The 15413-nt window shown below is 37.9% G+C and overlaps 1 protein-coding gene across 23 annotated transcripts in view; it reads left to right on the top strand.

Moving 5' to 3' along the window:
- The window catches only part of LDB3 (LIM domain binding 3), a 104379-nt gene that overhangs the window by 33696 nt on the left and 55270 nt on the right, over positions 1 to 15413 (top strand). For 17 of the 23 annotated variants that reach the window (XR_014948491.1, XM_085553907.1, XM_085553903.1 and 14 more), the window contains exons 4-5: positions 6891 to 6966; positions 13343 to 13749. Coding sequence is in view for 22 of the 23 variants with exons in the window: in XM_085553907.1 (XP_085410033.1) it covers positions 6891 to 6966; positions 13343 to 13749 (483 nt within the window). In the remaining variant the exon portion in view is untranslated. The remainder of the gene's footprint in view (positions 1 to 6890; positions 6967 to 13342; positions 13750 to 15413) is intronic. The other 6 variants (XM_085553910.1, XM_085553909.1, XM_085553905.1 and 3 more) reach the window with 1 other exon arrangement.

Below are 15413 nucleotides of genomic sequence, written 5' to 3'. Positions count from 1 at the left end.
GATAATGGGAAGAAGAGGTTGGCATCTCCATTTCTCACCTTTAGGAGCTGTGGAGGGCAATGAAGTTGTCTCTCAGCCTCCTCTTCTCTTGAGTAGACGATTCGGATGTCCTCAGACTCTCCTCAAAGGATGGGAAGTGCCTGTACCTATGTTCAGGAAAGGTATTATAAATTCTACTTCTTTCAAGATAAGGATAGTGGAGTAGTCAGATGCTTACATGCCCTACTTAATCATAGTGTGTGTAAATTCAAGATTTTAATTACATTAGTAGAAAAAAGGAAAGCAACAACAATGGTGAATATGTTGTGACACTGATTGCTTTTCTTGCTTAGAAATTTGACTCTAGAACTAATTGGAGCCATTTATCCTCAATATCCAAGGTTTCTTCCCCAAATTTCTGATGAGACTTTATGCTTACTGCATTAAAGAAAAAATGTGTTCAAGAAAGTTAATGTGTATTATTACGAGCTCTGAAATAGAGGTGAATCCAATTCAGTTGTTTCCGTGCTCAGACACGGTGGTAGCATTTGTTGCCAAATGTTAAGCTGGTATCTGGACAAGAATATGAGTTACCATCTCGGAGCAGATAACATTTAATGCTTTAGAAAGTGATGTCCCTGTTAAGATCAGGGATACACTAAGGTGTGTTCTGCTTGGCTTCTGAGCATTCCAGAGGCTGGCCATTTCTTTGTTTCCTCTTTCAGACTGTTGTGCACTGCAGCATGGCAGTACTGGGCGCTGGCAGGTGCTGGAGTGGTTTCTGCATTGTCATAAAGGCAACTTCAAGTGGTACTTGAAGAACTTGGAAGCACTTGTTTTTGTATTTTTTGAGGCCTGGCATAACAAAGCAGCCTTAAAATACAGAATTAAGTTCCCAGCAAAAGACTCTCAGATACGTTTTCTGACAGGTTTACCATCTATCAGATGAGGGAAAAGAGTGGTTGCTTGGTTTTCTTACAGCGAACCAATAATATTTGTAGGAAGCAAACTGTTCATCCCAAAAGGTCAGGAAAGTGTAAAATTATTAGAGAGAGCATTTGTTCATTATATTGCTGTCTCAACAGAGCATCTGGCTTCCATTTATTTTTACAGTCATGCTGGAAATTGTCTTTCTGTGGAGAAGTGGAATAGAATGCCCAGTAACTTTCTGTAGGCCATCCTGTGTAGCAACAGCTAAAACTGAGTTTTAATCCCAAAGGTATTGGCCATATCATGGGATCATCCTTCTCTTGCAGTGATTAGCTGGTTAGCTACTGAAAAATGTAATGGAATTTTTATTGCGCTTGGAATTGTAAGTTAGTTGCTTTGGTGAAGAGGGCATTCTAAGTACCTAGCAACATTAAAATACCAAAAAATACCACAACAAGCATGGAAAGATTTGATGTGACTGTAGTGTGTATAGATGCATGTATTATTTGTATTCCTGTAGAGCCTTTGTTAATGTCTGTTTTGCCTAGTAAACAAGATGTAAATATATAGGTATCAGCTCACTGCCAAGTAGAATGTACATCTCTGCAAGTATTTCTGAGTAGTGTTTGCAGATGCGATAGCTGCTTATTGCAGTAGCTGAAGATATTCGTGTGTCTAGAGGCATGGGAGCTTTGCTTAGACAATAGTTACTGGTTATTGTGGTGAGACAATGGCAGTGAGTGTTTGGATCTGTGTGTCCCACTACAGTTCATGTCCCCTAAACAATAACAAAAGGTGGGGGGGGGGGGGTGGGAAGGCACTGATGGGAAAACTCACTGATGTATTCTGCTTTGGAAACAGAGCGATTACCTAAGTGAATTGAACTAGAGTTAAGATCTAATGATCCACAATCCCTAATTGTTCTTTCTGCCATATATGTCAACTAGGAATGCCCTGAAAGCCACACAATATACTGTAATGTATGCATTCTGAGTTGAAGAAATAACAGGAAAAACAGGTAACTAATTTTGCATCATTAACAGCTTCAGGAAATACAAGTCGTTTGTGGTCAGGATGCTCAAAGTATCTAGAGTAAGACTTGCTTTTAGCAAATGTTGAGTGGCAAAGGGGAAAGTAGACTTTTTGTAACATCATTGACATATTCGGAGTTGGACAGCACTTGAACTACTGTGAGAAGTGCCTTCAACAGAAGGCAGCTGTTGATTTTTGCATTATTATTTTGTGTTTCTCTTTCCCTCCTTTTTTATGAAGGGAGATGGATTAATCATACATTTGAGGCTTGGCTGTATTCCCTGATTTTTTTTTTTGCTGGTTCTTCAGGGTGGTTGTCTACAACAGCCCACAGGGCTGATCTGAAATCTGCAGCTGAATGACTTTCACCTTTAACAAAGCTGTTGGAAAGCAAAGAGCTGCAGGACTGCCCTTGGAGTCTGGTGGTACTTGAATGGAGGTGATCTAAGTGTCAGATATACTATGTGCATGACAGGGGAAAGCTGAACAGGAGAAATGGCTGTGTTTCACGTTAGATGCTCTTCAGTAAAAACATACATATATATATACACACACAGGTAAATGTTTAAGTCTGAATCCTCAACATTTTTACTTATGTTTACTGGGATGAGTGAGGGAATGGTATTTCTAGTTCGAGTCAATACATATAAGCACTGAATAAAGACAGTGCACTTTCCTGCTCCTTGTAACAAGTCTTCCAGATCCTTTCATAACCTAAACGTTTTGTTCTCTTCTTACACTAACAAATTACTTAATTATTTGCTGGTTCACCTTAATTACATTTCTTTTTTAGCATCTGGCATTAATTAGAAATAATAAATACAATCATAAATAAAAAATAACTACTGAATTGACAGATTTCAAGTAAGATTATGTATGATTAAGCACGGAACCCTCCCTGATTACTGTGATTCTATTTCAGTCCCTCCCTTGTGATTCTGTAATGTTCTTCTTTACAGCTGAGCAATCTGATTTCTACCCTCAGTTGTTGCTGGGGTGTGGGAATCTCAGGGCTGATACTGAGTAAACTGGGAGGCAATGGAGGCATTAGTAGCCAGTCAGTCCTTTCAGGAGGGAACAAGCTCATGGGCAGAATACAAGGGAGTTCAGGTTGAAGGGATTTTGCCACGCAAGAAAAAGGGGAAGAGTAAGGAAGATGTCTAGGTGCCATCCAGTGGGACAAGGGGGAGTTTAAGAGAAAACACGAGAGTGGAATTTGATTGCTGCTTCAGAATGTTTAGATGGTTTCAAAACTCACAATCTCACAAGTACTTTCTCTCCCGTTCCCTTTCATTCCTTTCTCTAAACTCCCCAAGTTTTCTTTGTTCTTCAATTTTTCTGTCCTATAATAGTTACAGCTCCCCCTTGCTCAAATCCCTTCTGAAGGAAACAGATATTATACACTTGCAAACATTCTCTTCCACAGACCTTTGAATCTCTGCTTACTTAGAGGTGCCATTTATTAATATTTTTGTTCATATATTGCTATGGGTAATGCACGACAGGCCTGAGAAGCATAACTGCCAGTTCTGCAGTCTTAGTGTAGAGCAATGCCGGAAAATAATTAACAAGTCAGTCATCCGTCCGAATGCTAATATTTGCATTACTGTTGACATGAAACAAAACTGCTGATGGAAGTATTTATCAGTTTCAGTGCAGGTATGGGTGCAATCTCAATAAGGTGAAACTAGGCTTCATCCTAGCCCCAGCGGGTAGTACAGTGGTGTATGAAGTATTGTGGGGTTTGTATTTATGATTCTCATAGATGATGCTAATCTCCCAGGTAGAGCTTAGAGAACTTCAGCTGAGGGATCATAAGACTCAGGATTTTCCCTGCAAGGCTTAGAATTGATAAGTAGCTTCTATGTATGATACTTAGTTCAGTGTTTGGCTCAAGATGGATGTATTGAACTGATGACCATGAAGTATATTTCTGACTGGCTGTTTTATTTCTGTCATTTTTTCCCCAATTAATATTATTGCATTTAATACATATGTATCTGAAGCCCAGTTCTATAAGCTATAGACTTCATCCCACTGTGTGACCCACTCCATTATTACTCCATTAAATTAGGAGATATGTAAAGTAGGTAAAATGATTTCTAAGTATTTCAAAGTTAATTTGTTCCCTTTCTATAGACTCTCCCTTTTTTCTTCCCAAGTTTTGAGACATTAAGGTACTATTTTCAGCATCTTAATCAGTGTATAATTAGATGCTCACCTATAGTGAAGTGAGAAGAAGAGCTTAACGTAAAAATGATTTTAGCTGTCCTGAGAATCCAACAAGTGTAGATAGACACTGACTGCCAAGGTTATAAACTAGAAATAACTTCTGTGAGCATGAAAAAGATCTGTCAGTGGTTAGATCATATCTCCTGTCTCCAAGTATGGTAGTATGCTCACCTGAGAGGAGGGGCAAGCTGCTATTGCATTATGAAACTCAAACTATCTGGAATCCCTTTCTTAGGCAGGCAGCTCCTCTTAGTGCATCTGAGTCTTTTGTTGTAAGTTTGAAGATAATAGGATTGAAGTCAAGTGCTCTTTAATTAAAGATACATTTAGGTAGACGGGAACAAGTTGAAAGTTTGACTGTTATATCAACAATAACGTCAAAACTAATCTGCTTTTCAAAACTAGATTCGTACTGCTTTTAAACTGCAGTAGTCTTCCGGGAATATTTCAACATCATATTTATAGTTATCACAATCATTAGTGAAATTTGGACTTTCATCTTTCTTGCAGCTCTATAAACAAAGCGTATTCCATGGGCATTTGGAGTAGAATAATTTTGCAATCAATGAATTAAAATGTAAACTGAGACAGACATGCACAGCAGCAGCACCTCAGTGTCTTGGAAAGCAGTGAATCTAAGTTAGTAGTGTTGTTGCAGGATATGGTATAGCAAAGAAGGGAGAGCAAAATAGCCTAAACGTGCTGGATATTTTCCCTGAGGGATGATAGCTCTTAGGTAAATAATCACTTTACAAGTACATACATTTTTCATTCCACAAATTGACTTTACCTCTTTTGCCCTTTTGTCTGATGCAAACCTGTGCCAAGTTTAGCAAGCCTGATCATTCTGTTGTTAAATATCACTGTTACAAACATCCAAGACAAAGCTATGCAAGAACACTTTGTTTCAAAGTAATATCTTAAAACCTCAAAGTCAGTGTGAAATAATTATCTTAGCTGGGTAACGCTGTGAATAGCAGAGGTCGTTTATGAGCAGCATTTGAAATAAGTAAAACTCTTCAGCGTCTTCTGTGCTTGAGTAACGACTGGGAAAAATAGAAATAAATTAAACAGCAGAATCATAGGGGACCCCAGGCCTGAATGCAGTGCTTCAGATAGGGTCTCGTGAGAGCAGAGGTAGGTCTCTTTCTTTCATGTTAAGTCTTTAAATATGAGTTATTTTTTCTCTTAGTTGAAATGATTGGTGGAAGCGCTTCTGAAGGAAGATGGGTTAATGATGGGCCTTTGTCCTAGGAACCTGAAGAATTTCTCAGGTTGTTATTATGTTATATTATGATATATGTAATCTGTAAACATCAGTAATTAGTGCCTTTTATGATTTTCTAGCCTCTTGCTTCAGGAATCATACAATCATAGAGTGGCTTGGGTTGGCAGGAACCATGAAGTACAATTAGTTCCATTCCCCCTGCTGTGGACAGGTTAAAAGAGTTGCATAACTTCTGTTTTCCGTTAAGAAATCTCCCTGTTCCTGTGAAGTTATCTCATTTTTTCCTAGTTAGTATCTTACATGGATATTTTATATGTGGCAAATAAAGCTAAATAGCTCAATATGATGTGATGTTTCAACATGTGGATTCTCACTGTGACTGGCCCTAGTTTTTGTTTTTCTCAGGTTTTTTTTCTCTGATAGCTGCCATTGTTAAGTATGTCATTTAAAAGATTAACAAAACTCTCAGTAAGGAAATAATGAGCCTAAAATGGAGTATCTTCCACACGTAATCTGTTATTAAGTTGTGCAATGAAAAATGAGAACATGTATGGCTACTTAACTTTACTGAACCAAAAACGTCTTCTGTGTTGTTGTTATGAGGATAACTATCTAATCCTTCCTGATTCCTTTTATTCTCATAGTGTCAGTGTTGTCTTGTAGTGTTAAGTTTCACTTGAGGTTAATCAACTAATCTATGAAACAAATTTTGCCTTCTATCCATTAGATAGATACGTTATCTTTTTAATTTTACTTTATGTCCAACGTAGCTGTATTTCCCTTTTCCTACTATTCACTATTTTCATAACTTCTATAATATCTTCCCCTATTCATTTCTTTCCTAAAGCGGATGGTTCCAGATGTCATAGCTACTTCTGCTCCAGTGACAGTTTTGTGTGATTTTAAGTACTTCTATTTCATTTTTGTTCCCCTGTCCTAATCATGAAATATAACTTTTATGGATGAGATTGTGAAATGTAACTCTAATCTGTGGGTTGGCAATAGGACAGCAATAGCATAACTGTGATTCCTTTGATTATTTGTACTTTCTTCAGTTCATTTTCCTGTGATCCTAAGTTTTCTGGGTAGATTTCAGAAGGGTATTCAGTGCTCTAGAAGGTCTAGAAGTGCTTCTAGGTCCCATTTTCCAGAGTGCTGTCCAAACATGAGTTTGTCTCCTTTTACAGCTGACTGGCATCTGCAAGAATCCAATCATGAGGTACTATAAAATGGGTGATGCAAAGCCAAAGGCTCTTCTGTTATTACTGGCTTTTCATTGTTCAGAGAAACTAAAGCAGGTGTTATTTTTCACATCTAAGACTTCTGCAAGTGAGACCATAGAAGAAGCTGTATGATGACCAGAAAAAGTATTAGCTTTGCCTAATTTTCACTACTGGTAAAGCAGCATTTCTGCAAGAAATGTAACGTTTTAACTAGGAAAAAAAAAAAAAAAAAGTTCTGATTGCAAAACCTTCTTTTTCATCCCCAGATCGAAACGTCCAGTGCCAGTTTCAACCACACCACCCAAAATTGACTCACCCAGAGCTGTAATTCCCCACCAGAAGGTATGTGACACAGTTATACTCGGTCATGTTTGTTTTTATCTATCACAGAGAAGGTCAATACCTACTATTGAAGATAGCTTTAAGTCCCTCCTAAATAAAAAGAGAATGAATGCATAGGAAGCAAAACTGATTACAGTGTGCCTGATGAGCTGTATTTTGCTAGTTTCTGATTAACAGAACCAAACCATCTAGCTGTCCTCTGATAGAATTCTGAACAACTGGAATCTGTTGTCTTTCTGACTTTGTTTTTTCATATTAGCAAGCAGCTACTAAAGATGTTGAAAGTAGATGCTTGCTTATGTATAATCTTGGGGAAAAACCCATTGGACAAGTGCCTTGGTGTAACTAAATCCAGACTACTATTGGAAATGCACCAACTTGGAATGCAGACATAGAAGGGAACTGAAGATTTGCATTGTATTGTGTTCTTATTGCATTATTCAACAAACATAAACATAGAAACACAAGTTGAATTTGTGAATTACAGCAACTGGCAGAGGAAAAGGATGGCTTGGTTTCTGTTCTTAAATGTTAGCTTCCGTAGTTTAAAGGCTCGTATTTGAACAGTCATTCATTGACTGTCTCTAACAAGACCTCAGATGTATTTTGGAGGAACTGAGGAGTTAGGGTGCCTGACAGATGGCATATATCCTAAGGCTAAAGCACTGAGGAGGATGTTTGTATTGCTGATGTATTTAATTAGATAAATGGAGAGGAGGTAAAATCTCCATTACTTCAATTTTATTCATTCTGCACCAGATTCATCCCAATCTTGTAACGTGAGAAAGAAACATTTATGGTCTAAAGACATGGAGAAGTATGTGATCTTCTCCTACTTTAATAGTTGGAGTTTCTGGTGATAAAATTTAAAGTATTTTTTAAAATCAATGCCATACTTTCCAAATTCAGAACTTAGAAGGTTGGCATCATCCACGTAACTACCACAGACACACAGAAGCTAGCAAGAAGGTAGGGAACACAAGTGGGGAGAGTAACTAGAATGAATGTTATTTTACTAAACTTGAAATGAACTTGAAGAGTGTTAGTTGAGTCAGAAGAAATATTATTTCATTCATGATCTTTTAGTGTTTTTGGTAAGGGTTTTTTTTACAGTTAATATCTTGGAGGAAGTTATTGGAAGACACACCAAACAGTACTTAGAAATCCCTAGAAGAAAAAGGGTGGATCACTCTTTCAATTAGATTTGTTTCAATCAGGGTAGGAAGGGGAAGAGAGTACTTATTTTCCTTCAAGAACTACAGGGAATGCTGTTAGCTTTCAAGGCAGCAAGTACACAGTCTTCAGAGTTATTTCCCAATGCAAGGCTGATGACTGTCTTTTGAGACCCTCACTAATACCTATGCAGGTATGACATAGGTTTTTTAGCAAACTCATTGCAAGCCTGTACAAAGCCTGTATAAAAATGCATCTAATTTCTATGGTTCTGTGTTAGGTGTGATTCTTCCATAGAAGGCGTCAGTTTGGAAACTATTGCAATAGGCATTCAAAGCTGCCTACCACACAAAACTATTTTCCATATCCAACTACCCTGTAGGGAAGTTAACTCCACACACTGTAGGTTTATTACAAGTCTTAAAAATGCCTTTGACACAGAAGTCATAAAGTGTGCTTCACATTTCCTATTTTGATCTGCCTGAGAGATATAATACCAAAGGACTTGATCATTTTTCAAGAGCATGTTAGCTTACACTTGAGCATTCTGTGTATCCTGGCTTAGGAAATGCTTATAGCAGCTACTGAAGGTAGCCTGTATTGAATGGGTTACAAGCAGTAGCTGTAGCTAGAAAAGAGAATTTGTAGCACCTTTATTTGGAAAAGGTGACATCTATGTTGAAGGCATGGTGGGGGACAGGCATTCTAACAGTATCTAAACAGGTTGGTTTTTTTAGGCAAGATCTATGGCCTAGTGGAACAGGCAGCAGTGGAGTGCTGGGCTGGGAGGCTGTTAGCAGGTTAGGAGTGACACTTCGGTTTTGGAGCACAGAAGCTGATGACCAGATATAAGAACAGGACTATTTATAGCCAGCAGTATGTCTTCTTGGGCTAAGACTTGTATCTGAGTAATAGAAAAGCAGCTGAAGTGGAGAACAGTAATTCTAGCTATGAAAAAGATAATGTTGAGCATAGGAAGTGGAATTCTTCTCTGAGGATGGTTTGGATTGAAATCAAGGCATCAAAACATTAGAAAATAGGTCTCAAAATCCAGAATAAAGTGTCCTTAGTGATGCAAACAGCAGTATGGGCTGTCACAATAAGGTACATTAACAGTAAATACACTTAATCAACGTTTCTTTGTTTCTCCTTTTATTATTTCTGTCAACGCCATCACTGTGGAAATGAAGCGTTTTTTGACACATAGGCAAAAAGCTGCCACCTTCACATCACTGCTTTGCAATGTTTAGACTTTGATGGTTCACATGAAATGAGTTCAGTTGCTTTACTGAAATAGCTAACGACGACATTACAACACAATCATGACAGTGTTGACCTCAAACATCAAGGGATGTTTTTCTTACCTCTTTCTGGGTCAAGGTTAAGGCATGGTTAGCTAAAAAAAATCTGCATGTGCAAGTTCAGTGTCTTAATATAAGCCATTAATTCTTTTGTATGTTACTTTAATCAGAATGTAGCTTTCACTAATTTTCAAGCATGCATTCCTTCTTTGCTATGGTCATTGCTTTCCACACTTGAGAAATAATAAAGATGCCTTCTTTAAAAGAGATGTTACGAAGGACAGTGGTAGTTTTTCCTATCTATCCCAAGTAACACATTCTCTAATTACCTTTGTGAGCTGATTGATGTTACAGATTCTGCAACTATAAGTAACTGAAGAGTTAAACTGATTCGCAGTTTCAATATTTTCTTCTCTAATGTTAAACTTGAAACAGCTTTGATTTAGGGTTTTAGTCGAATATTGTGCTGCAGATGTAGCATAGGTGGAGGAGGAGGAGATAATTATGGCTAACGGCATTCAAACAGGGAGAAGAGAAGGTATGAATCCAAGGTCTTGAGATGAAGCTATTACCAGTCAGTGAACTTCTGCTAGCTTTTCAATTATATGTAATACAGGTGAGGATTCAGCTCAGTGCAGTTCAAAATAGTTGACCTGAACCTTTAAGGCTAAGTGCATCTATTTAACATTTCTCCCTTTGTATAAAGGTATTAAGAAAGCCTCTTTCATTGTAATAATATAACTACCCTACAGAATGCACGTTACAGAATCCCATTGAGGATCTCATAATGCTAAAGTCTTGTTTCCAGACAACTTTAGGTACCAATGTAACTAAGAGAAAATAGACAAAGAGGATAGGTCTCTTTAGCGAACTGTACAATGGAAAAGGCTGAGCTGGGATCTGTTTGTTGAGTGTCTTTGAGCAGACTCATTTAATGCTATTATGCCTCTATTTTCTTTTCTATAAAAAGCTTAAAGTAACACTTTTTGTTGAGTGTGCTGCGAGGTCAAATTCATTACTGTAGTGGGAGAGATGTAAAACTGTTCTCCCTGAAGCGCTAAAAGCTGGAATTGATTATAATAAAGACTGTATGGCCACAGAAAGAGACAAAAGGTACTTGAGCTTGCAAAAAAAGAGGATGTGAAAATATTTTTTTCTATATAAACTTTTCTTGCTTCTCCAATATATAAAAGCAGAATTTGCTTTTCATAGAAACTAAGTAACTATAAGAAAAAGAACTAATAATATTGCAGAATAGAGATGGAACTGGTTTGTAGCTTCCTTGTATTCCTAATGTTTGAGACTCTTGTTAATTACAAGCTCATTCACTGCCATCACACTGGGAAATCAAAACTCAGTTTTCCCTCACAGCAGGAGATAGCTGCAAGCCCACTGCTCAATGCTAGAGCCTCCTCTTCTGGTCGGCTGAAGAGTAGCAACAGACTGGCATAGCTGTAAATGTTATCTTGCTCTTCCAGCCTCGGAGATGACAAGGCAGATTGGGATGAGAGGCAGCTGGGAAACACGGGGATGTTTGTTACTGTTGGCTGTGTTTCCTGAGAAGTAATGCTGACAGCCACTATAATACTTGGAAACTTGCAGTAGGCCACTTAATGCTGGTGGGTTGCTGTTCTCAGTGTCACAGTATAATCACTGGAGTCTGTAATTCAATTTTATTTATTAACTTTAAAAGGAATAGCACTTTTATGTTTATTTCTACAGCTCCGGGCAGCTATTAATGCCAGCTAAAATCTCTTTATGTTTATTAACAAAAAAAGAAAGTTTTAAGTTTGTTTTATTGGACTTCAGTATTTGAAAAATCCAAGAGGAGAAAGTAAAATATTTATCTTTGTAGTGAACCTCAGCATCTAAGTCAGTAAATAAAGATAATGATAACCTATACCAGCAAACGTAGGGAATCAGCGGCTAAATTATTCACAGGTATATGGTTCATGTATGTATGGGGAAGTGCCTGTAGGAAGTTAAATAAGGCAAACACGGCAGTGCCAGCCCAAAGGAGGCAAAATGCCCCTGTAGGTTATCAGCTGCTCTTGTGCTAGCTGTCGCTGAGAGTAGGTTATGAGCTCTTCTTTCTTGACAGTTGTGTCCCCTTCTTTTTCCTGTCCCCCAAGCCAGACTTCAGGCTCTGGCTGGCTGGACCTCTGAACTGGGGTGTGCGGGTACCTGGGAACCTGTTACAGCTGCAGGTCCAGGGAGGAAGATGAGAGTGAACCTTCTTCTCTAGGGAAAAAAATGCATAAGCCTAAAGGCAATTTAGACTGGAGCCAGAGCTCTCAGCTTCTCAGATAAACTTCAGGTGGTTGTTATGGGCTCTAGAGAAACCTGTAAGTTGCGAAGCATTAAAATATTTTGTTGGATATCTCAGCTAAAGAGTTTCTTACCCAAACTACATAATTACAGACACAAAAACAATATAATAAAGCAGCTACTTTTCAAATCACTTAATTTATTGTTTTAAAATATGTGCAGAGTGAGTTAGTGGGGGCTATTGGTAATAGGTGAATGGTTAGACTGGATGATCTTTTAGGTCTTTCCCAACCTTGGTAATTCTGTGATATTTCAGAGTACAGCATTAAATGCTGAGAATTGTTTAAAGTCACAGAATCAAGTACCTCTGAAAACCTTCTTTTTTTCCTCTCACACATGGAACACTTCTGCATCGTACCCTAGGTGGGGTAGTTTTGTAATTGATCGTGCTGACTGTTCCCTCATGTTGTGTGAGGCAACCTTCCCAAAGCTGCAAATGCAAAAGATTTTCAAAGACACTGCATGTAGAGAGCCTGACCTGCTGAACAGACATGCCAAAACATGAAGACAGTGCTTTGCCTAAATGACAAAAGGAAGCCACTGTTAGATATTGTCAAGACAAAGAGGCTGACAAGCAGAATGGTAAAAAGTGAGGTTGTTTGTTTGTTTTAGGATATCCAAAGCATAAGTAGTTCTCTTCTATTGTAATAATGCATAAAAAAAGAATAAGAAAATAGAGAGGTGTAAAATGCTTTTACATCATTTACACTAAACTGCATTAATAGTAAATCATTTGTCAAAATGAAGCATAGTACTACCTTATCCCAAGATGAGATTCTCTTAATTTGATAACAAGCATAAGCTTTTCTGAGTGTACTTATTGTCAGGAGAGTTTACTGTGACTTTGAATGTGGTCCTAGTTAGAAACATTATCTGAGACATAGCTATGGGATCATACAGCCGTCATCCAGGTACTCACGCACACAATAATTCAAGTGGAAATTATGCATAAGTTGTCAAACTAGAGGCCTTCTGTCTGTTGAGCAGATATCTATTCTTGAGTCCATTTGGTCTATTTGCTAACAGTGTTGCATGGCCTAATTAGCATGAACCAAAGCCTGTGTAAGCAATGCAAGGTGTGGGCTTCAGTAACTTCAAGCGTACTCGTGAAAAATAGAATGGTGTGTTTTAGAATAATTATGTTTTGATAATAATGAGATTGGTTTTTATGCTTGTATGTTATTTTAGATAATTCTGACCTTAGGATATCTTCTAAGTTTTCTTAATTACCTTAGAAACTAATAGACTGTTGTATTTGTATATATTCATTGATATGAAGTTGACCAATAGCAAATGCTCTTCTAATGATAAGCTTTAATTTGTTGATTAAACTAAATGAAATGTTTTAAAGAAATGCTTGAGTGTGTTTTACTTCCCTGATTTAGAAATAGTGAGCTTCTTTGTTTGAAATCCTCCCTGAGAGGATGGATGCTTTGGCCCTTAATCTGTTTGTTGCTAGTTTATCAATATATTTAGAAAGCAGTGATTGCGGTTGTGTTATTTTTTGCATGTGCTCTATGATTGCTCTTTTCTTTTTTTTTTTCTTTTCTTGGCCTGCATGTTTGCTACTACAGGAACCTGCTTGGGAAATCAATGACAACAGAGCAACCTTCAGTCCTCTAACTAACACGGCGACTGGGCCTATGGGTAGTGTTTTAGCAACCAATGGAACATTTTCAGGCTACTTCAACAAGGAAGAGATCAGCTTTTCAAATAGCTCTTCTTACTTAAAGACTACCACAGTTAGATCTTCTATGTCCTCTCAGTCTGTGACTCCCGACATTTCACCTGCAAAGAGTAATCTAGGTTCAAAGCTAAGCCCTGTATTGACTGATGGCAATAGTCCCGTACGCCAGCTGAGCCCTGCAAGGCAATATAACAACCCTATTGGCCTTTACTCAGCAGAAACTCTAAGGGAAATGGCTGAGATGCATAAGTTAAGTCTCAGACGAAGGGATTCGGAAGGTGGACTTCCTAGAGGGTAGGTAACTTGGTAAAATATTTAATGTTTCAATAAGTTCATAGTAATATTCAAACAAGATTTTGCTGAAAAATGAATGTAGTAGTACCTACCCTGTTGTACATCTGTGTTGTAATCATGATTGAGGTCTGAACTGCAATATGAATTGGCAATAATCATCAGAGCGTGAGAAGAAACCCAATGACTGTAGCATCTGTAGCATCACATCAGAGCTGTGTCATTTTAAAATGATGTCTGCATTCTCCTAAAGGTAGTTTCCCTACCAGCCATTATAGAAGCTGCTACAGTAGATATCTGACCCTTTGGTACTTTCCTAAGGAGAAATTGCTTTGATTAGCAAGCCTGACATGCTAGTGTACTGCTATGTCCTGCTTTAATCCCTTCCTTAATGTACTGGCTTTCCTATGCATTAATGAGTTAAAAGTGCCATTTGTTGAATCTTCTGGTTTGAACATTGTGTCTTACATCTGATCATTGTGTTCTTAATTTGTATATATAAAGAGGGCATTATCTGCAGATGCTCCCTACTGGTCTCACACTGTCAAGGTTTTCAGTATGTTAATATATTGCAGAGAAACTGCTTTATTGTTAGGTGTGGGAAGTAAGCAAATTGGACTGCAGAGTGTGATGAAAAGCAATAAGAAATGAATTCTACTTTATCTGCCTTAACATTTTAAACTGGCATTGTTTATTCATGCTTATTTTAAAACTTTCTTCTTAGGAATATGGGAAAAGTTCTAATTTCAAGAAGAGGGATTTGTTTACATGAGGAAAAAGCAACAAAAATTTCAGATGATCTATTCCTATGAAAGAGCATGTATAAATGCTTTAGGTTATTCTTCTGGTTAAGATGATAATTTATCATAACTCTCTTGGTCATTCACTATGATTGTCTCTGGAGCATCTCCCATAGGAGAAAAGGTTCAGGGACATGGGTCTGTTCAGCTTGGAGAAGGCTGAGAGGAGTTCTGATCAATGTTTTTATGTAACTAAAGTGCAGGAAGCAATTTGGAAAAGGCTGAACTCTTATCAGTGGTATGTGACAAGGAGCAATGGCCAAAAATGGAATGTAGGAAGTTCCACACAAATGTGTGGATTAACTTCTTTACAGTGAGGGTGACAGAGCACTGGAACAGGCTGCCCAGTGAGGTTGTGGGTTATCCTTTTTTGGAGCTATTCAAGACCCATCTGGATGCCTACCTGTGCAACCTACTGTAGGGAACTTGCTTTAGCAGAGGGGTTGGACTCAGTCTCTACAGTTCTCTTCCAACTCCTGTAGTTCCATAATTCAGTGACTCAGCATTTCCAATCCCAATTAATTTAACTGAAGAAATTCTACACTCTCTTCTCATACAGGGTAATTAAGAAGGACAATTCCTTTTTAAAAGAAATCAGGTTTATAGGCAAGATCAGCCAAGTGTACCTCAAAATTGCTTTCCAATTACAGTTCTCTTGAGGAAAGCTAATATTTGTTTTATTTCAAAAAGCCATGATTTCTGGGAGTGTATCTCACTCTTTCTCCCACTATCTTCACGTACCTTCTTAATGTCTGTATTTTGGATGGCTCTGCATTCTAACTGTTTATTACTGAAGTAACAGCACAGCTGCAACCATCATTCACAGCAGTCAGAGTGAAGCACACTTGTGATACCAGAAGGAACTGT

The sequence above is a fragment of the Coturnix japonica genome, chromosome 8 (genome assembly GCF_054131305.1).
Source record: "Coturnix japonica strain WE chromosome 8, WE-NBRP24, whole genome shotgun sequence".
Taxonomy (NCBI): Eukaryota; Metazoa; Chordata; class Aves; order Galliformes; family Phasianidae; genus Coturnix; species Coturnix japonica.
Note: the sequence above shows the minus strand (reverse complement) of the source record. Positions and strands in the feature narration are given on the sequence as shown.